Here is a 27,059-nt window from a genome sequence, read left to right as displayed (position 1 = left end):
TACCTTAATATACCTCTCTTCTTTTAATTAGACGCAGTAGAGGTATATGCTAAAGTTGTCCTTACAAAGCCTATACCTACTAGGCTAACGTATTTAATAGGTGAGTTAGCCATACAGGCGAGTCGGCTACTCTGCTAAGACTACACCAACATTCTACCTTATAACGCGATAACTTAATAATAACATAAACCTACGCCCTTAAAAGAGGCTGCAATACAGCTTGCGCTCTAGGCACTTAAATAAGACGTAAACCTTACTATATAACGCGTTGCAGCCATATACAACGCGCCTTACAGTATACTACATAATTAATATATAGGACAACCTACATAAGCTAATTATACGCCAAGTTAACAGAATATAGATTAGACTAAGGAGGATGTAATTGCTAAGTACATTCTTAAGCTAGATGCATAAGGATTTACCCCTTAGCTAGCTGCTGTAGCTAATATAGCTAATTCTTTACGTACTAAGCGTAATATAGGCTATGTTAGTATAAACTAGCCTAATATATTTATTAAGTGCTGCCCTAACCTTAAAGTAAAGTTTAATTGTAAGTATAACTATAAGAGAGCCCTCTGTAAGGATCTAGAGATTATATAAGGCTGGTTTAGGCTTATAGCAAATGTTAAAGCTAAGTATAGCATCTAGAATAATAACATGTACAACTTTAATAAGACAGGCTTTATAATAGGCTAGATATCTACAGGAGTAGTTGTTACAGGTTTAGAGTGTTAAGGACAGCTAAAGGTAGTGTAGCAGGGTAATTAAGAGTGGACAACGGTTATACAGGGCATTAATGGCACAGGGTAGGCTATTCTACCCTTTATTATCTTTAAAGGCTGTAACTACCTCTCTGCCTGGTATAAAGAGGACAACCTGCCCTATAACTGGGTTATTAGAGTCTCTAAGAACAGATAGACTACTAACAAGCTTGGTCTAGACTAGTTAAAGCACTTTAATGCCTATACAAAGACGCGCACCTAAGGAGTGTACTAGCTGCTCCTTATTAATTGCTATAAGAGCTACAACTCCCTTAACTTCTAACAATACTGTAAGGAAGTAAAGATTATTACACTATGTATACCTCTACACTTATTTTACCTCTTACAACTACTAGATATAGGTTGTTTTACCCCTCTAAAGAAGGTATATAGGCGCTAAGCTAAGAATCTTATACGTAACTATATTACTTATATTACTAAAACTAAGTTCCTACTATGCTTTATAGACGCCTATAAGGAGACATTTACTTCTAGCAATATCTAAGGAGGCTTCTAAGGCGCTAGAATAGTCCCCTTTAACCTAGAACAGGTTATAATAGGTCTTAATGTCTGCCTACGTACTCTACCGCTACCTACTATAGAAGATAATCCCTAGCAGTCCTAAACCCTAAGCACTACCCTGTAATTAGGGTCGCAATTAACGCTGGTTTAAGAGAGGATTTAAAGGCATGCAAGCAGCTTACTAACTTTAATAGTTAAGGCCTTTAAAAAGCTTGCTAAAGGCGCAGCTATAGTAGCGTATAAGCTAGTGTTAGCTTAAAGGGAGATTACTAGGCTTTAAGCAGCAAATAAGGCTGCTATGCAACGTAAATCGCATAAAAGAAAGCAGTTACAGCAGGAGGGAGTCCTAACAGCTAAGGAAGGCCTTTAATTAACTACTCTAACTAAGTTTAGGGCGCGTAGTAATAGTAAGAAGGTAAGGAAGCAAGTATGTGTTAAAGGAGGTAAGGTAACCTAAAGATGCTGTAAAAAGTGCTATAATATAGGGTATAACTCGCGCACGTGTAAAAAGCCTAAAGAAGGTGTTACTAAATAATATTATATACTATACTACTATAAACAATACTAATGTAGGCTAATACAAGCCATAATAGAGTAGAATGTTAGTGTGGTCTTAGCAGAGTGGCCGACTCGCCCGTGTGGCCGACTTACCTGTTGAATACGTTAATAAAAGACACAGATAAAGGACAGGATAGTGCTATTAGGGTTACTCTTAGATAAGGTAGTTAAGTGCGTAATGCTAGTATAGCACTAGTGCTGTAAAAGCAACAGCTAAGGCTATATACTCTTAGGCAGCTAGTAGACGTAGTTAGGTAGAGCCTTATAGAAGATATACGTTAAAGGAGGCGTTATAGTATAGAAGGTAAGGGCTAGAAGGCAGATATAGATAAAGGTGTAGGGATAATAAGGCACTATAAGTAAGCAGATACAGTCCTTATATATACTAAATTCCCTCTACCTAGCAGCTTTCTAGTAATAACCTAGCCTCTTACTACTCTCTTACCTGTCGCAATCTACTATGCAGGAAGATAATTCTTATTACAAATATCTAGGCACAGGTCTATTAACTGCTAGAAGGGTAACTAGTAATCTTACCTAAGATTTATGTTATAAACAAATGCTAGAGCCTAGACTATACTGCGTAAGGGTCTAGGCAAGGCGCTAGGCATAGTAAGGCTAATAGCTTACTGTTACTGCTAGTATACAGACAATATCCCCTATAAATAAGTAAATCCTAGGCTAGTTTACGCAGGAACAGGGCTGTAGAAGCTGCTAGCAATCCTCTTACAGACGTTACTAGTTAGGGACTTACTGCTCTAGCCTACAAGGCAGACAACGTCTAACTACTTACGCCTCCAGCAGCCTTAGCCCTAGGATTAAGGCACCTAATTACTTAGGAGATTGCAGAAAGCAAACAGCAGGCACGCCTAGGGCAACCCTTAGCCTAGTGCTAGGCGCTGCGTAAGCCACATAGGGAGTTGTCAGATTAGATAGTAATAGTAATGAGTTAATAATAATGTATTAATAATCTGTTCTTGTTCTATGTAAGGGTGATTTTCGTCTTATCTAGGTTCTAGTAGGGGCCCCTACACAGTTTCTTAGCAGGTATATTACCTAACCTATTTCTCTAATACCTTTTATTTAACACACCCCCTTAGCTTAGAATCCTATTACAAGCTGCGTAAACTAGTTAATTAACTCTTTAACGTAAGGTCCTCTAGTTGCTCTTGCATCTTCTTAAGCAGGATATCCCTTAATGTACCCTTCTAGCCCTTAATAAGTCCTAACTAATTAAGAAAGCTAGCCTATTTGCTAATTAGCAACAACTTTATAAATCTATCTGCAATTATATTATTAGATAGGATATATTCTACCTTAATTATTTTATAGTTAACTTCTTATTATAACTGGTAGTTATGTATATTAACATGCTAAAGTTTAGTTTATATCTTAGTAATATCTATAGTAACTAGACGTAATGTCTATATATTATCGCATTTAATTATAATTATAGGATTACTTAGGGTTACCTAAAGCTCTTTTAATAGTTAAGAGGTAAATATTGCTTCCTTAGCTACTTAAGACAGTACTAGGAGCTTAGCCTTAGTAGTTAACGTTGTAACAGTATCTTGTTTATTTGCTCTCTAGGTAATAAGTCCTCTAAATAGCTTAATAGCGTATCCTTAGGAACTCTTCTAGTCTATAGTGTTGTTAGCAAATAATGCGTTGCTTGTAACTTTAAGTCCTTTGCCCTATCTAAAGTTAAGTAACAGATTCCTTGTCTTCTGTAGGTACAGGAGTACTTAGTCAGCAGCGTCTTAGTGTTTATTACTTAGGTTAACTAGAAAGCGTGTAAGTTGCGACATAGCAAACGCTATATTAGGTTAAGTAGTTACTACTACAAATAACAGAGATCTAATCTTTTGCTGATATTAATTAATCTCTAGCAGTTTAGCTAGACTGTTCCTAGGCTTAAGTTTAATTCTAGACATTAGCGTATCATGCCTTACGTCCTGTCTAGTTACTAATTAACTAATCTTATTAACGTATGCAGCTTATAATAATTAAATTATCTGTTACTATCTATTACGTTAGACTTCTATACTAAGGAACTATTAAAGGTTGTGTCCTCTAGTGTACAGGTAACGCTTCTATATCTGTTTAATAGTATTGTCTGCCTCTTATTTATGCTTTAGGTGGTATGCAATTATAATATTGTCTATATAGAAGAAGATAATTATTCTATCCTTAATTATACAGCATAGCTCTTATAGTACTTATTTAAATCTAATTCTAGCTAATATTGCTGTAAATTCCTTCTGCTACAGCAGAGGGGAGATACAGAGTCTGTACAAGGCTTTCTGTACCTTTAGTAAGGTGCCTGTCTTCTAGTATCCTCTTAGCATCCTTATGTATATTTTGCAGTTAATAGCTGCATAGACAAACGCATTTATAACATCCTATTATTTTAGTTTAAGATTATATTTTACAGTAATTATAATTAGCATTCTAAGTAATTAGCCTGTAAGTGTTACTGTATATATGTCTTATAACGTAATATTATATTATTAGTCTCCTCTAACTATAAGCCTTGCTTTATACTTATTAAGGTAGTAGTGTTTGTTAAACTTATATGTATAGACCTACATACAGTTAAGTATTTATTATCTAGACTTCTAAACTAGAGCTGCTAGAACTTTAGTCTATAACTCTATTTATTTATAGCTTTACAGGTGTTTATTTTCTGCTTATTTAAATATCTTGTAGAGAGGGTGCTCCTCTAGCTTTAAGTATGCTGTAGGTAATAGCAGGAGTTTATTCTAATGCAGCTTAATTCTCTTTGCTATAATCCTCTTTAATTAAGCTTTATTAAAAGGTTTTCCTTTATGTTAACTAAGGTGTCTTACCTTAGTGCCTGCTATAAATGCAGCTGCCTACAGCGTGATTACAGACGTTCCTTAGTCTTATTTAAGTTAGTCTGTTGTCTTATTATAGCTTATCTATTTAGTTAGGAATACTGCTAGCAGAGGAGTTAGTAGAGGCGTTAGGTATGCCTCTACAATCTTCCTGCCTTAGTAATATTAGGGTTGTTTAGCACGCAGAGTGTTCTCCTGCGTTGTCTTGTCCTTATAGAACATTTTAGTTTTACATATATAGCTCTATATAGCTAGGAGTTTAACTATACTAATCTAAGTTGCAATTTCCTCTAACATGTTATGCATAAGGTTATCTATAATATCCTCTATTTTGCTGTTAAATATTGTTTCTTTATTAAACACCACATTACAGGTACTAATTACTTTAGCTATTAATAGGACCTAGATTTGGTATATGTTGGTAGACTAGTATCCTACTAAGTATCTAATCTATGCCTTTAGGTCTAGTCTTTATAGCCTTAATTTTCTTTAATAAGTGTTATTAGTTATAGTAAATGCTTTGCATCTATATACTCTTAAGTAAGCCTAGTTTAGTTTTTAAGGTCTAGTAACTATACTATTTATAGTAGCTGCGTGCGTAAAGAATACTTTATACAGTAACCTCTACTTATTTAGATAATTTAGCGTCTAATTATATAGGTATACTGCTGCTCTAGTAATTTCTAGCTAGAGTTCCTATAGTAGATTTGCGTCTAGTTAAATTATAGGTACCTTCTTTTTTATTACACCCCCTAAGTATTTAGCTCCTCTATTCTAAGCTTATATGTCTAGAGCAGAAGGCTTAAGTCTTATTAAAAGGGACGTGCACTATCTCTTAACCTCTTATTTAACTATAACAATTTTATTATCTGTCTTAATTACCTTAACTGTAATGTTAAACTGTTTCTTTAAGAACTAGACAAAGATCCTAAGTAGACAGATAATAGATCTTACAGGCCTGTTGTCCTTAAAATAGAAGTCCTACACGTACTAAGAGTGTTAGCAGGTAATAAGCATTTAACTCTTTTCCTTATTAAAGCTTCCTGCTTTATATTTATAGAAGTCTATAGCTATTTGTTTACCTAGGCCTTTGTTGTTTAATTGTAGGGTTCTTTGTATTTAATGCTTTAATTTTAATTGTCTGTATGTGTCACATTGCACTATTATAATGCCTTTAATTTTTACCCCCTTAGATTAATGCATAAGGTGCTTAATTGCAGATAGTCCTAGATGTCTAAGCCTCTTATGCTATATTATAGCTGTTACTCTCTGTAGTAATCTTCTATTGCAATTTATACGTACATAGAGTGCTACTGTAGCTATATTTAGTTGTTTAATAACCTACTGTCTAAAGCTTTCTGTTAGGATAGCTATAGTGTTGCTGTTTCTTTAACGTAGCATTATTAGATCTTCTTAGTTATTCTACTATATTCCTTATCTTTAGAGTAACCTAAATAATACTAGGTTACAGAGGAAATCTAGGTACTACGCAACATTGTCTAAGCGTAGTACTTGTTTTCCTTAAGATCCCTTTATTAATATATTAACAGTACTATATCCTTATATCTAGACCTTAGAGTTCCTAGTCTAGATATAATCTCCTATTGCTGGCTGGCGTACGTTTCTAAGTCTTAAGAGGTTATTGCAGATATGCGTAGTTAAGCCAGAATCTAGGAGAAATGCCTCCTTTAATAGATATCCTTAATTACTTACGCTACATACTGCTTTTATACTACCTTTATTAACATAAGTAATTTCTTAGCTATCTAGTTACTTAATAATCTTGTTTAGTGTTTAAGACGTCTTAATGTGTAGAGTAATTAATTAAGAGTTTGTTGTTACTAGGCAGGGTTGCTTTAAACTAGTATTGAGTTTGTTTACTGTTCTTTATAAGTCTAGCTTATGTTAAAGTTTATACTATACTAGCTTTATAATATTTTAATTTAGTTTAAACTACTTAGAGGTTTCTAAATTATTATTAACATAGTAATAGTTACTAATGTTATAGCGCTGTTTATAAGCTAGACATATATCTACAGCTTCTGCTGCATTTCTTCTTTAGAATTGCTTAGACTTATTGCTAGACGCATACATTTTGCGCTTTAATTGCCTTTAGTTTAGGGCTGCAGATAGCGCTCTAATTTGCATACTTAAGGCGTCCCTCTATGTGTTTAAGTTAGATTTACTGCTTACTATAAAGGCTCTACTATCTGTTATAAAGGCACTTTTTATTCTGCCTTATGTTGGATAGGCTAGGCTTATATGCTTACAGAAGAGTTTTATTATCTATCTTCTCTCTATATTACTTTAGTCGCTTCCTGTACTAGTAAATGTTGCCATCTATACTAGGGCAATCTTTAAGACTGCTTTTAGGAAGTTATTTACAACTAGCTTGCTCTATATTATATCTCCTATTTTAAGGGCTTCTATATAAGTTAAAGCTTAGTTGTATTTACTAAGCTATAGTTCCTAATTTTGCAGGACTTTTATAGGCTTTAGTGCTTTATAGTACCTTTCTTGTACCCTTCTAATCTTGTTATTAAGATCTACTCCTACTACTGCCTGGACATTTATAATCTAGGTCTATAGGGTGCTGTGTTTATTAAAGCAGCTTACTTATAGATAAGGGCTAACTGTAGCATTTAAGTGTTTTATTATTATAGCTATATATTTCTGTTTATCTTAGTAGTTTTAATTTATATATTTTATATAAGTTAAAAATTATTTTAAATTCTTACGCGTTGCTGTTGTATGCTTCCTTTCCTTCTGCTAAGAGTTCTAAGTATTGTATTAGGGTATTAGTTGTTGCTATAAAGGTATTAATAGGGTTAATTAATTCTTGTGTGGTTGTGCGTGTATTGCCCCTTATAGTTTATGTTAAGGAGGATGCCTAAGTGCTCCTTAGAGCAGAGGCTGGTTTGTATTCTAAGATAAGTAGAGGTTGTAGTTTAATAGGCTTTACGCGCAGTTAAGTGTTACCTTCTAGGTCTATAATGTCCTAGATTTCTAGAGCTTTGCATTACATCTTAAGTTAGCAATACTAGAGGATCTATTTACTTAAGTTAGTAAGAATAACTGTTGCGTCCCTCTAGCTTTAGCTAGTTGCTATTTTACTTGTTATTAGTGCTTATTGTAGCAGCAGTAAGACTCTTAATTGTTAGATTAGATAGTAATAGTAATAAGTTAATAATAATGTATTAATAATCTGTTCTTGTTCTATGTAAGGGTGATTTTTGTCTTATCTAGGTTCTAGTGGAGGCCCCTGTATAGTTTCTTAGCAGGTATATCGCCTAACCTATTTCTCTAATACCTTTCATTTAACAGGAGTAAATAATACCCCTTATATATTACCTATTTAGTGTATAATTATTACACTCCCTATAGCCTTAGCTACATAGGTTTTAGAGCTAATAACTGCTAAGGCGTTATTTACAGTAACATCTAGCAGAAGTAACAGCTTACTAACTAGCAGCTAACAAAGGCACTAGGGAAGACTTAGCCTTAGCTAGTCTCTTGCAAATAAGACTTATCTACCTAGCTGCGCAGTAACACTGCCCTAGTAGCTTACTAAGCAAACGTTAGAAGGATAGGATTACTAGCGTCTATTACGTGCTAAACAGCTTCCTATCCCTACAAACGCTAACTAATAGACCCCTACTAGCGCTACATTTCTCCTGCTAAGTTTTTCCCTCTACAGAAGGTTTTTCTAGAGCTTAATAATATTACTAGAGACCTCTCTACAGTTTAGGACAAACCTTTAAAGAGGGGGGGGCTATTATTATAAGTATTCTCCCCACGCCAGGAGATACCTCAGCTAGGTCCTAGGCTAAGCCTAGGGACCTACTGGCCATACACGTATATAATATTTATAAACCTTAAGACTTATCTATTAAGGATTTGTCTTATCTCTTAATATTACCCCATTATTCGTCCCATCTCGCTCTGCTCCATTGCCTGCCTACAGTGCCCTCACAGCACCCACCTTTTCTCATACCATTATCCCCTTTCTTCACGCTGGCACTTACTTACTTACTACTCTGTTTAGAAGAGGAGATAATAATATTTACACTGTAATTACTATATAGCTACTTGATAAGATATTAAGCAAGGTTAGTGCTGTATACATCTTTCTTCATCTTGTTTTTTTTACTAGTGCTAGTGCAAAGTTAGTGCGATGTTGGTGTAAAGTTGGTGAGGGAAGATGGTGTCTAGTCTAGACTTGGTATCTACGTCTACTAGATGTAGAGAAAGGTTAGTATCCTATTAAGCTTTTGTTATACTAGTGCTGGTACTAACCTACTTGTTTGTTTAGAAGAGAAGAAGATAGTGCTTAGATTTTAAAATTTATATCTACTGGATGTAGAGAAGGGTTAGTATGGTGTATTTAAATGGTATTTTATATTGTTTATGTTTATATATGTATATTTACTAGTACTAGTACTGGTATAAACTTCCTGCTCTGTTTAGAGGAGAAGATAATGTTTAGATGGCATTTATACTTACTAGATATAGAGAAAGGTTATTGCTTTGTTTGGATATTTTTACATTGTAAATATTAGGGTGGTCTTGCTAGTGCGAGGTTAGTACTTAATTAGGGAGGAGAAAAAAAATTCCTAGGTAGGGTTATATACTAGCATTGGAACTATAGTGTAGCATTTAGAAGAAGTTCACTTGAATATATTGTACCGCCAGGCCTAGAGGAGATTGACAGCATGAACTGTCTACTCCTTTTAACCAAAACTTAGTTTTCCTGCAGACGCAAGGAAGCACACAACATGAACAGCGCGGTCCTGCAATACAATTGGATCAGTACTCTTAGCTGCTAGTGTGGAGTAGGTTAGTCGCACACCTTTCTTTGCATCGGGCGTGCGTTCTCGTGTGGGTTGGCGCTCGGAATTTGGCTGACTGCCGTGGACGAGTACTTGATGTATGTTCTCTCACTCCATTCCCACACTAGTGCTAGACTGCCTGCTTTATGACAAGCACACCATGGATGAAACAACCAATCTATCACTTTCTTTCTGTTATACACTGTATTTGGCAATCGCTTGCTTCGATGGTTGATGACGATGTCTGACTTCGTTTGCTCGCGGAGACGGTCTCGTGCGGACCTTTTCTTTCACATTCGCTTGAACCGGCACGTGCGCTTTTGCCTGCCTCGCTTGCGCCGCGCCTACCTCAGCGCTTTCTGCTCTGCTTTTCTGCTCCAACTCACCACCACACCTTCGGCAATATGACCGAGCCACTAAGCATGAAGCTGGAAGACGACACCGTGCTTGTCGACGGCATCCTTTGTATCTCTTTTCAGCGCACTGTCCGTGTCCCAGACAACCACCAGACTTCTTTCCTCCCGCCAGATCTTGGCAAGTTCCCGCTGAAGCCTGTATCTAAGTACACCGGCAAGATGCGCAATGAGATGAGGGCTAAGGGCGGCTTGTTCTTCCCCATGTACCGTGAGTCCCTCGCTTTTCCTCCTGAGAAAGTAGTGCGACTGACAGCTTTCAGAGTCTGAAGCTATGTGGATCAACTTCTCCTGCACAAAAGACCAGTCATACATGATCAAGATCTATGTCGGCGGCGTCAATGCCATTTCCGGTGAGCCGGCGGTCGAGGATGGAGCAACGAGGCTGAGGCGCCAAGCGAAGTGGGCGGCTATGCATCGAGACGATAGGTCCAACCACGACCCTCGTGTTGCTGCTTCAGCTCTGCAAGATTACATTGTTGTTCCAGCACAACGCTGGCTCGATGGTATCGCTGAGTTTGGCGGCCACGTGCGACAGTTCGTGGCGATGCCGTTTGGCAGCGGCTACTCCGTGGAATCGCAGGTGTCGGGGAAGGATAGCGTGGGCGGTATTCAGTTCGAGATCACGCCTTACAAGCCTCAGGTTGATCTATTGACCATGTCCGCACCTCGCCGTATTCCTAATGGAGAACATCGGATCTTTGTGAAGACACTTACCGGCAAGGTCATAACGCTAGGAGTTGACCTTCAAGAGACCGTTTTCACTGTCATGACCCGCATCCACGCGAAAGAGGGTATACCGCCAGATCAGCAGCGCCTTGTCTTTGGCGGACGGCGGCTTGAGCCTCATCAAGCGCTGTCCTATTACAAGATCGGGATCGAGAGTACCTTGCACTTAGTCCTCAGCCTTCGTGGCGGCTACCAGGAGCCGCCTCACGAGATGAGTGTCGCAGCCGGAGGCAAGATCACGCAGTGCATTAAGCCTGACCTGCTAGGCTCAGAGTGGCAATCAAATCGCACCACGGTGTTCAATGTCCAGATCCTCAACTCAGTCATCTACCACAGCGTCACCGGCGAAGCTCCTCCAACCCAACCGATGCGTGCCAGTGATTACGCCCGCCATGGTCTCCCGTTCTTTAAGATGTACGAGGAGCTGAGCAGCATCTACGGCAACTTCGCCGACGTCAAGTCTGTTGCCCAGATCGACGACGAGCAGGACGTGGAAGTGAAGCCAACCACAGTCGCTATCGGCGGTCGTCCGGTTGGTTTGGCCAACCCTGGCGGTCCGCTTCGCGAATTCCGCACGCTCGCTGATCTCAAGAAGCAGCTGGAGTCTGTCCACATCGCCTCGTTTTGAGGTCCGTATGCTTACAATTGAAGTTCAGGCTGTATTTTGGCTTGGGAACTGCACGAACTACAATGCTTTCGAATCAGCTATTGCTGATCTCGGTATACACCATGGGGTTACGCTGCATGGGGGTGTTGGAAGAAGGAAAAACTTCTATGGAATCGGAATCAGAATTGGCATCTGGATAGAACGGCGTTGTTCAGCTTTTTCCTAGGACCACCTCCAATCCAACCGTCCCCTCCTACTTATTTCTCACTTGCCCACCCACCATCGACCCAATCAGCCACCTATCGGTACTAAAGTCTGTTAGTCCGATCCACATGTCCTAGTCAACACAGGAAAGAAAATCAACACACACCTTGACGAATCCAATCTCAGCCGCCTTCTCCCGGAACGCTTGTCGGCTCATGTTGAGTCCGTATTTGCGGATTAGACCCGCGTGCTTGCGCGAGCCTGTCACTACGCTTTTGAATGTCAGTACCTGGAGCGCTGGGGATGGTTTGAACATTGACAGTTGGGGGAGTGAGGTGGCGATGCGGAGGGTTGCGGTGTAAGTAGATTAGATGATAACGCTGGTGGAATGGTGGTATAGAGGAGGAGAGAAAGGGGGAAAGGAGACGCACCAGCTCCGTGATCCTTTTCCGTAGGTACGCGGCCGCGAATACCACACTGATTCGTGGGACATGCTGTTTGCCGGGCTGTTAGCAGCGCCTTCTGAGATGCTGGGCAGGTGGGCAGTGGATGCAGGGTAAGTGAACCTTTGGATATTGGATGCAAGTTCGCAGATACAAAGAGCAGTTTTCTTTGTGATTTTTCTTTCTGCAATCGTGAGCGGAGGTGTCGTGTGTTTGCTGGGTGCGTGGGTGGGGGATGTGTGGATAGTACCGTGATGGCCGCGCGCCATCGGGGTACTTACTTGGCACGTGACCTGAATTCTGGCTGTCGATGGCGTTCTTAGACCGCGAGGGATTGGTGACTGAGATGCTGAGGTGTTTATTAAGGTGTGCTGGTGTTGACGGTTTGATGTGGATGGCGGGGGGTATATACATGATCATCATATTGTCGGAGACCATATGCAACCACACCACACTGCACAGTACTGCCACTGTATTTACATTTCCAGGAAATAAATGAGCAGGGAACAGTAGGAACTGAGGTCACAACTAAGCACTGTGAGACTACTCCCAACAAGTCTCTTCCTTTGTAGCCGGATGAGCTAATCCAAGAAGCTTATGACTCCTCACATGTCTGATACGAAAACGACATTGGACCTAGAAATGATGTACCTTAGGCCCCGACTGGAAGAGATAATTAATGAGCTGAGAATACATGTCTTGTGTTCTTGCTGAGATATGCGTTGATTCGGTGTATCGTGGAATGTCCGATTTGCAGGACCAAATTCACTTTAAGCGGAGGATACATCGAGGATTGAATAAAGTGTAATTTACGAGATTTGGTACCAGGAGAAGCTGGTGAGGTAGAGGTTTGACATGTGGAGATGGCGGTGCAAGGCTTGGTTTGACAAGATGGTCAGGGTAATAGAGAGATATGCGCTGTGAGGTTTTCTACATTAATAATTTAGCCGGCACCGCATGCGATGCCTCATTTTGTCTTTTGAAAGTCATAGTGTAAGATAGGTGGTATAGTCTGAGGATGATCAAGCGATCGGTCTTTCTTAAGCAGAGAGCTCGCATTACTTCTCGCAGTCTTTGATTTGTAGATGAAGAGTCTTTCTTCTGACTGGCAGATCGCATGTGCATCACCTTTTGGCGAGTTGTGTAGCACTCACGAAAATGAAAAATGGACAGAGAAGGAAGGCCACGTAACAAATGCTTGGGCTGTTTTCATGTCCATATGTGGTTTTGATACACGGTAGTGATGATTCAGAGGCTCACATAGGGAAAGAGAATGCCTGGTAAAGGAGCTTGAGATACTAGTTTTTTTAATATAATGCAAACGAGGATCTTGGTTTGAACATACCTCCCGTAGAAGAGGCACTCTAGGTAGATGGGCTGTGGCTACCATTGGTGCATCGAAACCAGGTATCGATCTATGAGTTTTCGAAAGTGGAGAGAGTGACAACGCACATATGCGAGTTCTGGACGAGTTTGAATCCGCCGCGATCTTGAGAGGTGATGTCGCACCGCAGTGGATGCGGCATCTTTTTTCACATGTGGAAAAGGAAAGAAGCTTTTGTCAGCAACACAAATGTGTTGATTAGCGGGATCATGTCGTGGCGTGGGCGCCGTTTGCGGTTCAGTGGACGAAGTGCGTTGGTAATCAGGGTATTGTGGTGGCTGAGCTGATGGCTCAGAGTCCTAGTAGGTTGGTGGTGTGTTGTCGGAATCGACGTTGTCTCTGTTGACATTGGTATTGGCATCAGTCGAACCTGACTTTTTAATGCTTCGAGTATACTCCAATTTCGTGCCCATGTTGTGCCTAGGGAGAGTGTTGCAAGGCGCTGCCAACTTCGTAGTTTCGTGGATATCATGGCAGTAGATTTGTGGAAATAGCACTTCACTAGACCCACTACCTCGCGATGAACCCATTTGCGCTCATTGGAACACATGCCAACGTCATGAACCACATTGTTATCAATTTTTGTCAGCACTAGTTGCTTCCGCACTTGTATATCAGCCTTTTTCTCATTATGGAGTCTTAATCGACAGTAATTCGCAAACGTTCCTTTTTCGAATTGCTATTTAGTTATCACTCTCACCAGGCTGATAGCTTTGTTGGTTCGCATGATCGTAGGTGGGTTGCAATCTTAGCAAAGTGAATGTTCAAATTTGATCATCTTCATTAGAGGAGAGGTCCCAGCAGACCACTTTACACAATACATAGTGTCACCGCCGAGGAAAATGTGGAAATCATTCGACACGACCGGCTTGGTGATTCTTGGGTCGTGGATATGGACCCAGCATCTTGGTTTGTAGCCGCACCCTCACGAATTTTAACTTTGCCGTCGCGTAAAGGTTTTGTAATCGAGGATCGCTACGCGTAACCCTACTTTCGCCGGAGACCATAGTGGATCTACCCACGGTTGAAATCGTAAGTAGCCCGCTCGCAGGGATTTTCCAATCGGTACCGAGTGACTTCATTCCATTCTGACAAGGTCAACGGACGCCTTTTGACCATTGTGAGGTTGAATGAAGAGACCAGCCCGTTTAAAGACAGCAGACAATAAAGAGTACCGTCACATCGTTATGCTTTCCTCAACCAAGTAGTCCTATTCGTATCATGAAATGAGAGACAGGTCAGAACCTCAGGCCCTCCATTCTAATACCGGTACGAAATAGTAGGTTCTGATACATGGTATGAAAAGGAACGACTCGGTGGGAGGATGAAGAGAGAAGTTAAACCTTGCGGTATGTGACCTCTGGAATCTTGTAAAAATTCGATAACATCGTGTATCTTCCTGAATGGCGACTCGTCTTGAATGGCAGGTCCCGGATTCTCGTGGCCCACGGTAAGATGTATGTGCAAAGGTTTTTCACTGGCTATACGTGACTGTATAATCTCAGCATTTAGCTGTATTCTGATGAATAGTTGGGCAAATACAACTTCGTTCTCGCCTCGGGTAAGAACGGGACTATCGAGCGTAGCAATAGCAGTCTGCATTTTTTTCCGCGATAGCATGCTGTGCCAATGCTTGAAGAGCGAGACTGTGAGCGCGAACCCTCTTGTACTAGTACCGCCAATAAGATCAAAAACATCGCAAGGCTTGACTACGTGTAGGCTTTGTCCTTTTCTTTTGTTGTTCAAGCGGTGCATGATGCTTTGGATAATGTACAGCGTAGATAAGCCTCGCACTCCCCCGCTGTCCAGCGAAAGGAGCCACAGACCGTCTTCATTGTCGCGATGAGGGGGTAAAGCAACGCAAGAACCCCGCGTTCATGATAGCAATTCAACCCGTGTGAGCAACCGAGTGAGTAATGTTGTCGTCAATGGGAAGCTACTGGGCCGACACCTGTCTGATTAAAGAAGCATCAACCACTACGAAGCATGGCACGCATGGCCAGCTCACCGGTGAACTGGCATTCTAGAGACTACCGTTCACACAACGCAACCTTCGATCTGGGCACTTTCTACTTGCAAGGCTGCGGGATGCGAGCACGGTAGCCTTGCGATCGACACCATGCGGCACTTAGCAGGGCTGCTAGACCCCAGTCTCGAACGGCTACCGCGTCGTAGCACCTCAGCCACCAAGTACAACCTCAGCTGTCAAGGAGCGATGTTAGACAGGTGCACCAAAGTGTGCGCAGCTTTGCTCAAGTAGTCTTGAATTGCTAGAGCTCGACCTGGCCGAACGGGCACGGCCTCGGACAAGCAAATGCCTGCTTCAGCTTGTGATTGGAACTCAAATTGTGGAATGGTCCTGTTCAAGTGGATATAAAGTCGCGAAAGAGTACACTGGGGACGCTCCCTTTGCAACACACTTTCATTGACCGTTCCCAGATGCTCTACCATCTGCTCTTCGTCGCCGCCGTCGGCTCAGTCAGCGCCCTGCCTGCTGAGCCCACCCTCGCTGCTCGCGGTCCCATAAATTGTGCAAAAGTCGACGGTGCTATCGCCGTATTAAAGAACCTCGGAACACCAGCAACAACATTCTGCAGCTCGTTTCTCAAGATCCCCGCCATAGCGACAGCCACCGCGACAATAATCCCAACCAGAACCATCGTCATATCTACTGTTACGGTCACCACATTCAGCTCTGTCTGTCCTGCTCCGGCGGAGGATCCGAGCCCCCAAGCCATCACGATGGTCAAGAAGAAGGCGCGCGAGGCTGAGGCCGAACCAGTAGTCAACCTCCTTCCCTTGCTAATCGCCTTCGCGGACGCAAAGATCTCGGCAGGTTGCTGCTGTCTGAACATCAAGCCCAGGGCAACAACCACCGCCACCGTGACGGCAGCACCAAGCGTACGTCGGACATTGCATCAATCCCCTATATTAGACTATGCCGCATCACTGACAGCCGACAGAGGACAAACATCATCTCGACAACGACATCTTGCGTCAACCCTGATCCCGTCGTGCTCACCATCCCCGTGAACGGTCTCTGTGCTGATGGACCAGCTCCCTGCGCCCAAGGCTCTTCATGCTGCCAAGCACCGGACCCTGACGATGTTTACAGAGCTCGGTGCCGGGTGGACGGGTGTCAGAAGTGAGACGAAGCGGCGCGTTTTCAGTCCTTTTACCGAGATGAAAGGAAGCTTAGGTATGCGGTAGTTTCTACACAGCGCGTCGGAGTATAGACATGTAGATATAATCAGAGTAAAACAAGAAGAAAAGGGAAGAGAGGAGAAAAAAGTGAAAAGCCGACTTTGTCGTGATTAACTTAGTTGAAACCAAATTTAAAATAGAACTAGAACAAAATAGGAACGAGGAAGCGAGCAGTATGTACATAACGGCGGCTTCGACGTTTTTCGAGAAGTACAAAATGAAAGCAGGATGGAAAGGGGAGAAGCTTCCACCACTGTAGGAAGAATCAAAGATGTCTTAGCATAGAAATCAGGCTTAGTAACTTTGTACGTGAGCAAATAGTTTGAGAAGCAATTGCGAAGAGCCCTCACGCAGGTTTTAAGTTTGTTGTATTGGTCTTTGACGCATGCGCGCAGTCGTTTCCAACTTTGATTATTTTGCTGTTGATTTAGCAACGTATCTGTGACACTGCCGCAGGCTTGTAATTTTGGAATGCGGAAAACAGGACAGCATGGGTCGCTGATTCTGACCTTTTTAGGATCGTGCGCGTTTGTTGAAGACTGATAAACAAGGTAGAAAACGTATGTTATAGTGTAGAAAGGAACGACGCCAACCTCAACCATGGCTGTGACAGTTGGAGTTTTTGAGAAAAGAATGTTTTAAAACCACGTCAGGGAAAGGTGGTAGTTGTTTGCGGCGGCGACCAGCTCCGGCCATTAAGACCGTCTTGGTACCTTTCGATCGCAACGCAGAGGTTATGGTAATGTGACAGTGGGTTTTTGAGAGGAAGAATCTGGAACCGAGAGCTGGGAGGCATGCGCCTTGAGTGTATGATAAAGCGCGTCGTTGATTGCAGTCGTGCTCATCAGCCACAGCAAGACGTGACATATCTTTTCAGACAGGAGAAGCACCAGATCATGCTGAAGAGGGAAAAATGTTTTTTGAGCCCATGGAATGACTGGTCATCTCTTTTGCAAATGTGGGTGGAGCAAGATTACTTTCTTTCAGCAAGGTGCAGTTTTTGTAAGTAGCTGAATGAGAAGAAGAACGCTTCGTTTGAAAAACTTGAATCAGATACCAGTAAAATGTTAAAGTTGAAAGGAAGCTCTTTGGACGCATGATGGTCTGGTCTTCCAAGCGCAATGAGCCCACTCAGAGCAACGACCATGGAGCAGACGTCTCTTCAACAAACCCCGACATGTGACCGGAGCCTCGTAATTGATACAAGAAGAAGGCATATCATGTATTCTCAAGTCTGTCTACTTCTCGAAGCCGGTGATGCTGCGGAATCTGAGTTTGATGGAAGAACGACCCTTGGAAAGAACAAGGACAGAGGAGGGAAGACATTCACCCTTTTCTTTTGCTTTTGTATTTCGAGGCATAATCCCAGCAAGACAGAGTTGCTGAGAAAGGGAGAAGTGGCAAAATTCGATATAGGTATAAGGACGGGAGCTCTGCACATCATATCCAACTTTACGGTTTTGATGGTCCGGAGGTTTTACACACGGAGTTCCAGAATCAACTTTTGATACTGCGGAGTTAGAGTTCGATGAAAGAATGGCCTGTGGAAAGGACAAGGATACAGCAGCAGAACGCATCCGGTGGCCTCTTGGACTTTGGATTTTCAAGTGCACTCCCAGCTGCGGGAGGCTGCTATGAAAGAGACAAGAGCAGCAGGGCCCTCTATAGGTTACCAATTCAATGCTTTTTCAGAAGAGACGAGAATTTGAAACTCTTTCTCGTAGTAAAAGAAATCAGGACACAGCAGACAGACATGCCTTTGATCCCCTTGACTTTATTTTTATGAGGTGAAATTTCAGCTGGATCAGGTAACTTGAAAAAGGGACAGCGGCGGGTTCTGTCCTAAACAGCACCTGAAATTGTTGGAAAGAAATAAGAGGGTTGATTTCTTCTTTTTCCCACAATCAAAATGTACAAAGAAACAGTAGAGAGCAATTGATTGTATGGCCTTTTAATTTGAATTTTGAGGTGCATCACCAGCAGAAAAATCGCTAGAAGAGACAAGAGCGGCCAGTCCTGCCATGCACAGTATCCGAAGTCGTTTTCAAAAGACATGAAGGGTTCAGCATCTTGTTTTTTGCTTAGTAAGAGCAACAAAGACGAGCGAGAAGACGCGCCCTTGAGTTACTTCACTCTGTAGCTTGGAATGCAATTCTGCGGGATGTTGCTAGAAGAAACAACCGTGGCCAGTCCTGCCATTAACAATATTTGAAGTCGTTATCAAAGGACATAGGGAGAATGCAATTATTTTTAGACAATTGAACTGAATAGGATGGACAAGAAGGAATAGCTACTGGTTACACAGCCGACTGGAGACGACTTAAGAGATGGGTTTAGTTTGTGCAGGTTTTTGAGAAAGGATCTCATGTCTGACATAACATCGGCCAGATACTGTTTTGAGAAAAACACAACGAAGAAAAAGGTAATCGGTATACGAAATATCGCAGTCCGTGCAGGAAATATTAGTTATGTATGCTATTATTTGGAAAAGGCAAGAGATCCATGCAGTGAGGCGGTCGAATTTTTGAGCGTTGAAGATGGTCTAATAGATTGCGACCGTGCAAGCACAATTAGTGAAAGCTCGTACAACACACAGACCAGGCGCAGACAATGCGTTTTCTTGTTATTGTTTTGGCAGAAGAGAGGGCAGAAGAGGTGTAGAATAAAACAAAGACAGCTGTCCCCTACATCAATGTATTTATCGTCGCATTCACGCAGTCGCGATATGAAAATGCGGCCACGATATGACGGTTCTTAGAGGAGGAAGAGCATACGATAGGTAGACCTCAACTTCCAGAAGCGAGACGGCCTTGTATAAGGGAAGATCGTGGTGAGGTTCACTCTATTTCATGCACTGCCTCATGTACCTCATGCACCGCGCCGTGAGGCTTACCCCACCTCATTCGCTCCCTCACGAGGTTCATCATTACCTCATGAACCACCTCGTGAGGTTCAATCCACCTCAACACCACCTCATGAGCTGCTTCATGCACCTCATCTGCACCTTGTCTACCTCGCTACTACTTTATGCACTGCAACACGCACTTTACTCTACTTCGTGCACCTCACCACTGCCTTATGCATGGCATCTATACAACGCCAGCACTACAACCTTCTGTCTCCAAAATCACAGCCGGAGTGATTGAGCACTGCGTGTGCTTTGAACAGGGCAGCTTTTGGCAAAGAAAACGACATGTGGCAGACAGAAGCTATGTTGCAGCGGTACGTAACATCTTTGTACCTGTCTCTGCAGAGGACGTGGTAGACATCACAACAGAAGAAGAGGGAACAGAGGGGAGCGCTTAAACTTAATTTTTATCCCCCACCGCCCCTTTTTTTTCTTTGTTAGGGATCGTTGGGCATTGGACGGGGAGGTGAAGTTTTGGTAGGGAGATGGGAGTTTGAATTGAACTGGAGGCGGAATGGACTAGGACATGAGACAAAGCAGGAGTGAGGATGGAGATAGGAATGGAAATAGAGGTACAAGGCATGAGGTGTGATAATGAAGATAGCGATGTTTACTATTTCGCTGACCACCACCAGCTCGCCACATCACCGTGTCACAGCACAGCACATCACGCCTCGTTACCCAACACCGTCATGCCACACCACCTACAACCCGCAGTCCTAATACGGCGCCCTTCCCAGCCCCTCTCCACTCGTACTCAACCCCTCGTCGTCACCGTCATCGTCATCCAACCCCACGCTCCCGAGCAAAGCACCGACATCGACGACCGGCGCAGCCGCGACTTCGCTGCCCCTGTGCGTTCGGTTCCCGCTCCGGCCCCTGCTGATCCCGCTCTTGACGCTGCGGGATCTGCTCACGGCGCCTCCTGCGTTGGCGCTGGACGTGGCGTGCGATGGAGTGCCGTTGGCAGGGTGCTGCTGCTGGGCAAAGTCGATGTGCGGGGCGGGTGCGTCGCTGCGCAGATCGGCGGGGATGGCGGGCACGGGCGGGATGACGTCACCGTTGAGGGTGGTGAAGTACTGGGCGCTGCCGTCTTGGTTGGCGGGCAGCGGGCGCGGTGTCAGTGTTGCGGCGGGTGTGCCTGGGTCGTCTGAAACGGAAGACTGGGCTGCAGCGCGGTCGCGGGCGAGCGCTTCGTGGGTCGTCGTGAAGGAGGCGTCGCTGAGCGAGTGCGCGCTTACCAGCGAATCCGTCTCTTCGTCGTCGTCGCGCCGTGTCGGGGGCCGCATCGAGTAGGATGTGCGCGGTGCGCGGCCGGAGCCGCTCAGCGCCCTCTTCAAGTCATCAACACGGACGCTGGAGCGCAGCGACGACCTGCTGCGTGGCGTCTCATTGCCCCCGCTCTCGCTCGGGCTCCTCCGCCTCTGTGGTGAGGCGAGGCGGCCCACAAGACCGTAGGCCATGGATGGAGGGCGCGAGTGTGCGCGGCGCGGACTCTGGTCAGGCGAACTCCCCGTGCTGTCGAGTCCGCCGTTGGGAATGCGGACGCCGAGGAAGTTGCCTCGATGCCCGGTGTACTGCGTTCCACTCTTGCTCCCGGAGATGGACGCGCTCGAGGAGCCCTTGGTGTTGATGGCGAGGCACTGCTCGCGCGACCAGTCTGCGAGGAGGTCTTCGCGGACTTTGTAGGGGAGCGTGGGGACGGAGAGGATGTTGTTGGTCTCGATGGTCGGGGGCTGGTGGATCGTGGGAAGGCCGGAGTACGATGATGCGGACATGGAACGGCCTGGTGAGCCCGGTAGAGAGGAGGGCGGCGAGTGGAGCGAGCTCGAGTAGCCTTCTGACATCTTCTCGACAAGGGCGTCGCGGTTGTCGAACGGGATCAGCGACTCGGATTGTACGACGGAAGTGGGAAGCTGGGAGAGACTAGGGTGCGGCGTGTCGATGCGGTCGGCCGGCATGGGCGGTACGCGGATGCTCTTGAGCCACAGGCCGTGGTTGTTGCGCCGTGTGATCTCGTTGTGGACAGTGCGGCCGATTGCTGATGTTTCAAAGTCGAGCGCCATGCTGAGAGCCCACAGGTAGCCATGCACGAGGCTGCCTATGCGCACTTTTGCGGTCGGCTCTTCGACCGTTGCAATCTCTTCCTGTAGGCGCATGACCATGGGGAGTCCGCTCCGCGCAGCGTTGATTCCCAGCCGCTCGACCAGGGTGCTGAGCAGCAGGTGCAGAAGCATGTAGTCCGCTTCCGAGTCGACAAACTGCAACGCATTCTCGTACACAGCCAGATGCAGGAGCGGCAGGAAGCTGTGTCTCCCGGGCTTTGGCGACTTCTCGCGCTGCGATGCATTCGACACGGCGCGCTTCGTCAGCCCACCCTTGTCGTGATCGCTGTCCTTCCTGCGGTGGTTGTCCACGATCCTCAGATCCTGCCTCGTCTTCTCCAAGCTCAACCAGGTGACCACCGCATCCACATAGGCCTTCCTCACAGCCCCGCTAGGATCGCGCAGAAGCCATTGGGTGCCCTCCCACACGCTCACGCCCACTCTACTGCGTGCTACCGATGCGGAGGAGCCGTCTGGTCGGCGCGCGTTTGCGGTCTCGATGATGGCTTTGACAGCCTCGAGTGCTGTGATGCGCGCGGTCTCGAAGGAGAAGAATCTGTCGACGTGCGTCTTTTCGCGCAGGCTGCCGGACGTGACAACGGCATCGAGCGCCTCCTCTGGGTTCTCGATGGCCTCGGCGGTGGTGGTAGACGCGGGCGAAGGCTTGAGACGGCTCAGGATGGCTTCGATCATGTCGGAGACCTGATCGGTGTAGTAGACGTGTGTGGCCAGGTCGGCCATGCACTTGCGCACGACGTCGAGCAGCTGCATCCTCAAGTGTGAGGGCTCGCTGACCAGCTCCATCACCACGCCCGTGTTGTTTGGGGAGGGCTGTCCGTTTGCTCTCTCCTCCGAGAGCACCGACGTCGTCTGCTGGTGGTGGGGCGAGACGGTCGAGCCGGGTCCGCCGAGCTGGAGCAGCAGCAATGTGTGGGAGATGAGGCCGACCAGGACGTCCATGACGCTGAGGCCGATGAAGTTGATGGTGGAACTGAGGAGGCGGTCGATGATGGTCGCCAGCACCAGCTGTCGCTCGACGTCGGCCTCCACAATGGGGCTGCGCACGAGGGCCTCGACGACGGCGACCAAGATGGCGTAGCGGTCCTGCACAGGCGCCCAGGCGCAGATGATGGCCATGAGCTTCGTCGCCCAGCTCTCGCCGGGCGCGTGCGGGCGCTTGACGTTGTCGGCAATGAAGGCGAGCACGGCAGAGGTGGCAAGGCGCAGCTGGCCGCGGTTGACGCCCTGGAAGATGTTGCGCAGGGCCTGCAGGGCCAGCACGCCGACCTTCTCCTCGGCCAGCCGGTCTGCGGCTTCGGTGGTGGCCTCGGCAGCGACGGGGTCGGCGCGCTCGTCCTCGTCGTTGGTGCTCGTGCGGGCCGGGGCGGAGAGGCTCTTGCGGCGGCCCAGGGCCAGCTCCTTGTCGTGGGCGTCGCTGTCGCGCTCGCGCTGCTCGAGGCGGGCGAGGAAGGCGGCGGAGTCGGCGTACATGTTGGCCAGCACGACGGGCACGATGAGGGCGAGCTGGCGGGCCGTCTCGCTGCCCAGGCTCTCCGACTCGGCGACGGCCTTCAGCGCGTGCAGGCCGGCCTTGCGCAGGCGCAGGGCGACGGGCCAGCTCTGCGGGGCCTTTTGATTGGCGGCGGCGGGCGGGTGCTTTGCGGCGAAGTGGGCGTACAGCTGGACAATGGCCTCGTACTGGCGCACGTACTCGACGTCGGCGGCGAGGCTGGCCGGGTCCTGGTGGGCACACAGCGCCGCAAAGACCGGCACGCTCTCCTCGACCATGCCGACGTCGCTGCTCGCCAGGATGGTGCGCAGGATACGCAGGACGGCGTGCTGGTACAGCGGCAGGTCGCGCGGGCACTTGTCTATCAGGGCGCGCACAATCTGCAGCGTGACCTGCACGCTGCCCGTGCGGCCCTTCCACACGTCGCTCGTCGCGCGCTTGTCGAGGAAGTCGGTGACCTTGGCGAGCTTGGAGCGCCGTGTGGAGGCGTAGTAGAGCAGATAGGCCAGCTCCGACGAGTTGGCGCGCACCTCGACATTCTGCTTGTTGTACTTGGGATAGCACTTGAGCACGAGCACCTGGTGCTTGGGGCGGCACGCCTGGCGCGCGGCGTTCATCGAGGGCGAGGGCGAGGGCGAGGGCGAGGGTCAGGGCGAGGGCGACGTCGGTGGGGCGTGCCTGGGAGGGCGATGGAGGGGAGCAGACGGCAGATGGCAGACGGCAGACGGCGGACGGCGGACGGCAGACGGCAGGCCGCGGCAGACGGCGAGCAGCACAGGCGAAGATACTTCGCACAGCACGCCCAGGGCAGGAATGAACAATGCGGCCTCAGCACCTCAGCACAGCGCGCGGGGGGCGGACGTGTTGGGAGGTGTGGAGGTGGGTGTTGTACGCAACAAATACGGAATCGATACATGCAGCTCGCACGAAACGTCAACGCCGCGGGCCAACTCCCCCGGACGGACGTGCGAAGGGAAGCCTTGGTGCCCGAGTCCGCCATGGCGATGACGAACATGACAGTGAAGCCCATGTTTGCGGACGTTGGAGGCAGGCGTCGGCTGGATTGGGATGGAATGTGTGCAGTGCATGGTACCAGGCATGCGCAATTGTTTTTCAATCTACGAAGAGTACATGTTTGGTGCGAAGCGTCTTGAAGCTCTTGAAGCTCTTGGAGTCAAGTTTCGACCATGTTTGAACGCTGTTCCCGCACTTCTGGTAGACCCACTTTCACATGTCTGGCCTGCTGTGCACGCCCTACCAGGCACAGTAACGGATGCTTATATACGGAGTCCCCTCTCGAGAACACGTGGTCCTCTCCAGCATACTCTGCAGTACAAGTGCAGAAATGCGCGTGCATCCCAGGCCACGCATGTCTATAGCCGTCTTCGCCCTAGCCATCTTGTGGCAAACGGATATGCATTTGGGCAGCTGCACGTGTGCAACGCGTAGGCGTGGCCAGAATTCAACAGAGCGCAGTCGTGTGGTTGATAACAGGGCGATGTGATGCAGCAAAGCCCACGGACACCTGTTTTGGTCTAGATGCACATGACTCGGCTAGCGTTGTTCAGCCCTAAATCACCACATGTGCTGCGCAAGTTGTCTGAGACATCCTCTGACAATGATAACCCCCCGCCTTATGCCATCCTTTCGCACACCTGGACAGAAGGTCAAGAAGTCACACACCAAGAGCTGCTGGCTGGCTCTGGAAGGGGTAAGAAAGGCTACGACAAGCTGTGCTTCTGTGCTGAGCGAGCGGCGGCGGATGGATTACAGTACTGCTGGGTTGATACCTGCTGCATCGACAAGACCACTAACAATGAGCTGAACACGGCTATCAACTCTATGTTTCGATGGTATCAGCGTGCTTCTAGGCGCTACGTATATCTGTTCGATGTCTGTTGCAGAGAACTTGAACGCCAAGGTTTTTTCAGATCACATGGCTGGAAGCGTTTCGACGAAGTCCTTGGTTCACACGAGGCTGGACGCTGCAAGAGCTCTTAGTACCAGCCAGCGTCGAGTTTTCTCTAAAGAGGGCAACCGGCTGGGTGACAAAACATCGTTAGAGAAAGATGTCTGCCGGGCTGCTAGGGTTCCCGCTGAAGCCTTGAGGGGTCAAAGCCTTTCCAGGTTCAGCGTAGAGGAGCTAGGCTGGGCATCTACACGTACGACGACATTGAAAGAAGACAAGGTGTATTGTTTACTCGGTGTCTTTGACGTATTTCTGCCACTGATTTGTGGAGAGGAAGAAGCTTATGCGACAGTCAGGCTGAAGGAAGAGATCCAGAAGCGGCAAAATGGAACGGAACCAACGAGCAAAAACACCAATGCAGGTAAGTTAGGACTAGCGTGTTGGTGGATGCAGAGCGGCTAACGGCGTTACTCAGCTACATTAAACCCAAACACATTCCCAGGCCCTTTTCGCGTTGTCCCTTTTGCCGCGACCCTGATTTTATCAATTGCGGGACGCTGCTCGACAAGATACGTGAGAAGTGTTCTGCGCCAGCGTCACGTGTAGCCTTAGTAAGCTTAGGTGGTGCCGGAAAGTCATTCCTTGCTATCGAACACTGCTACCGAACGGCAGATCGTTCACCAGAGACATGGGTGTTCTGGGTACACGCCAGCAATGCAGCCCGCATCGAACAAGGTTACCAAGCTATTGCAGATCAAGTCAAGCTAGCTGGGCGGAATGATCCTCAAGCGGACATGTTTCAGCTCGTGCACAACTGGCTCCGCAGTGAGGAGAGTGGGAAGTGGCTGCTAGTTCTCGATAACGTCGACAATGCTGATGTTCTGGTTCTGCCGGCGAGTGGTAGGGATGGCGCTCACGCTACGCCACGCCCCTTAACTCCATATCTACCTCCAAGCAAGCACGGCGCAGCATTGGTGACCAGTCGAACGCGGACCGCGGCGTTGGAGCTAGTGGAGGACGGCGATAATAGCCATCGAACCTATGACCGACGTTGCTGCGCAGTCACTTCTGCACAAAAAGTTGGGACACGACGGCGATGAAAGCGCCACCGCCGAGTTAGCAAAAGCTCTCGAGTGCATGCCGCTCGCTACAGTGCAAGCGGCGTTCTACATTTGTCAGCGAGCGCCAAGGTACCCGGTACAACCGTATCTGGCTGACTTCCACAAAAGCGACCGGAAAAAGACCAGTTGGCTGAACTACAATAGAGGCCGTCTGCGAAGAAACGCTAATGCCAAAAACGCAATCCTTCTAACGTGGCAAATCTCGTTCGATCACATACGCCATGTGAGGCCTTTGCCGGATACCATACCATAGTAAGCGGGAGAATGCAACACTTGTATTAGGTGCACGGACACAGTACCGATATGCGCAGTTAAAGCTGAGGCTCTTTAACACATGCATGAACATTAGATCCCTACTTTTTAGCTCTGCTGCAAGACTGGTCTTTTTGAGACTCAGGTATAAATTCATTAACACCCCGGACCATTGTTTTGCCAATCCACTCACTTAATTTCTACAAACCTTTTAACATCATGAAGGCAGCTCTTTTTATCATCTCTTTCGCCGCAACGTCCTGGGCTGCTGATACCTGTGCTCATGCCCCTGAACCACAAAGTGATAAACCGTACGATGAAGTCATGTTCAAAAATAATGGAATAAGATATGAAGCCAGCTGTGGGAAGGATCTCCGGATCAACTACGCTCCTCCACATCCTGGCACTAAATCTGGAGTTTTGACCGTGGTGTCGGAAAATCAAGGCTTCAAGTCAATTATCAGGCTTAACGGCCCGATACGCGGCACAGATAATTTGCAGGCTCCGAATAGTGCCTTTTGGGCCAACTCTAATACCGATTGCAGAACGAATTTTGAAGCATTTACGCCCATAAGCGTCACATGCTACAAGGCATAGGTAGTTTTTTCTAGTCGACGCTAGTTGTACCAAAGGACTAACACGTAACAACAGGTCCCAAACGACACACTAATCGCTGGTTTATGTTACAGCCCTTCGCTGGTGTGACAGGTGTCCTATCTCATGTATCAGCTAGATTTCC

General features: G+C 46.6%; 4 protein-coding genes across 5 annotated transcripts, besides 21 other annotated features; 2 read left to right on the top strand and 2 right to left on the bottom strand.

The window, feature by feature from the left end:
• Window positions 1-85: part of a mobile genetic element that runs on past the window's edge.
• Window positions 86-1,955: a mobile genetic element.
• Window positions 539-570: a tandem repeat.
• Window positions 1,946-2,387: a mobile genetic element.
• Window positions 2,388-2,765: a dispersed repeat.
• Window positions 2,761-2,764: a direct repeat.
• Window positions 2,765-2,933: a long terminal repeat.
• Window positions 2,765-8,025: a mobile genetic element.
• Window positions 2,766-8,025: a mobile genetic element.
• Window positions 2,777-2,815: a tandem repeat.
• Window positions 7,857-8,025: a long terminal repeat.
• Window positions 7,869-7,907: a tandem repeat.
• Window positions 8,026-8,029: a direct repeat.
• Window positions 8,026-8,193: a dispersed repeat.
• Window positions 8,194-8,195: 2 nt separating this feature from the next.
• Window positions 8,196-8,679: a mobile genetic element.
• A 397-nt stretch (window positions 8,680-9,076) lies between these two features.
• Window positions 9,077-9,150: a tandem repeat.
• Window positions 9,151-9,935: 785 nt separating this feature from the next.
• Window positions 9,936-11,301, top strand: EKO05_0008478 (uncharacterized protein; the record flags this gene model as incomplete). Its single annotated transcript, XM_038941589.1, has 2 exons — window positions 9,936-10,155; window positions 10,208-11,301. 2 exons carry the CDS (start codon window positions 9,936-9,938, stop codon window positions 11,299-11,301), a joined length of 1,314 nt encoding a protein of 437 aa, XP_038796015.1.
• Window positions 11,302-11,579: 278 nt separating this feature from the next.
• EKO05_0008477 (uncharacterized protein) lies at window positions 11,580-12,365 on the bottom strand (the record flags this gene model as incomplete). Of its 2 annotated transcripts, XM_059637319.1 has the most annotated exons (5): window positions 11,580-11,588; window positions 11,651-11,756; window positions 11,916-11,978; window positions 12,051-12,111; window positions 12,209-12,365. In XM_059637319.1, the coding sequence occupies 5 exons, from the start codon at window positions 12,363-12,365 to the stop codon at window positions 11,580-11,582; spliced, it is 396 nt and encodes a 131-aa protein (XP_059493302.1). The 2 variants fall into 2 exon arrangements, with proteins under 2 accessions (XP_059493302.1, XP_059493301.1); XM_059637318.1 differs by having other exon boundaries at window positions 11,580-11,756; window positions 12,051-12,365.
• Window positions 12,366-16,574: 4,209 nt separating this feature from the next.
• Window positions 16,575-16,610: a tandem repeat.
• A 3,294-nt stretch (window positions 16,611-19,904) lies between these two features.
• Window positions 19,905-19,995: a tandem repeat.
• Window positions 19,996-20,142: 147 nt separating this feature from the next.
• On the bottom strand, window positions 20,143-23,655 carry EKO05_0008476 (plasma membrane localization protein; the record flags this gene model as incomplete). Its single annotated transcript, XM_038946536.1, has 1 exon — window positions 20,143-23,655. The coding sequence occupies one exon, from the start codon at window positions 23,653-23,655 to the stop codon at window positions 20,143-20,145; it is 3,513 nt and encodes a 1,170-aa protein (XP_038796013.1).
• Window positions 20,674-20,702: a tandem repeat.
• Window positions 23,656-23,700: a tandem repeat.
• Window positions 23,701-23,737: 37 nt separating this feature from the next.
• Window positions 23,738-23,790: a tandem repeat.
• Window positions 23,791-26,539: 2,749 nt separating this feature from the next.
• Window positions 26,540-26,917, top strand: EKO05_0008475 (uncharacterized protein; the record flags this gene model as incomplete). The annotated part of the gene is made up of 1 exon (XM_059637317.1): window positions 26,540-26,917. The coding sequence occupies one exon, from the start codon at window positions 26,540-26,542 to the stop codon at window positions 26,915-26,917; it is 378 nt and encodes a 125-aa protein (XP_059493300.1).
• Window positions 26,918-27,059: the final 142 nt, after the last annotated feature.

The sequence above is a fragment of the Ascochyta rabiei genome, chromosome 15 (assembly GCF_004011695.2).
Source record: "Ascochyta rabiei chromosome 15, complete sequence".
Classification (NCBI taxonomy): Eukaryota; Fungi; Ascomycota; class Dothideomycetes; order Pleosporales; family Didymellaceae; genus Ascochyta; species Ascochyta rabiei.
This window is presented reverse-complemented; position numbering and strand designations above follow the sequence as displayed.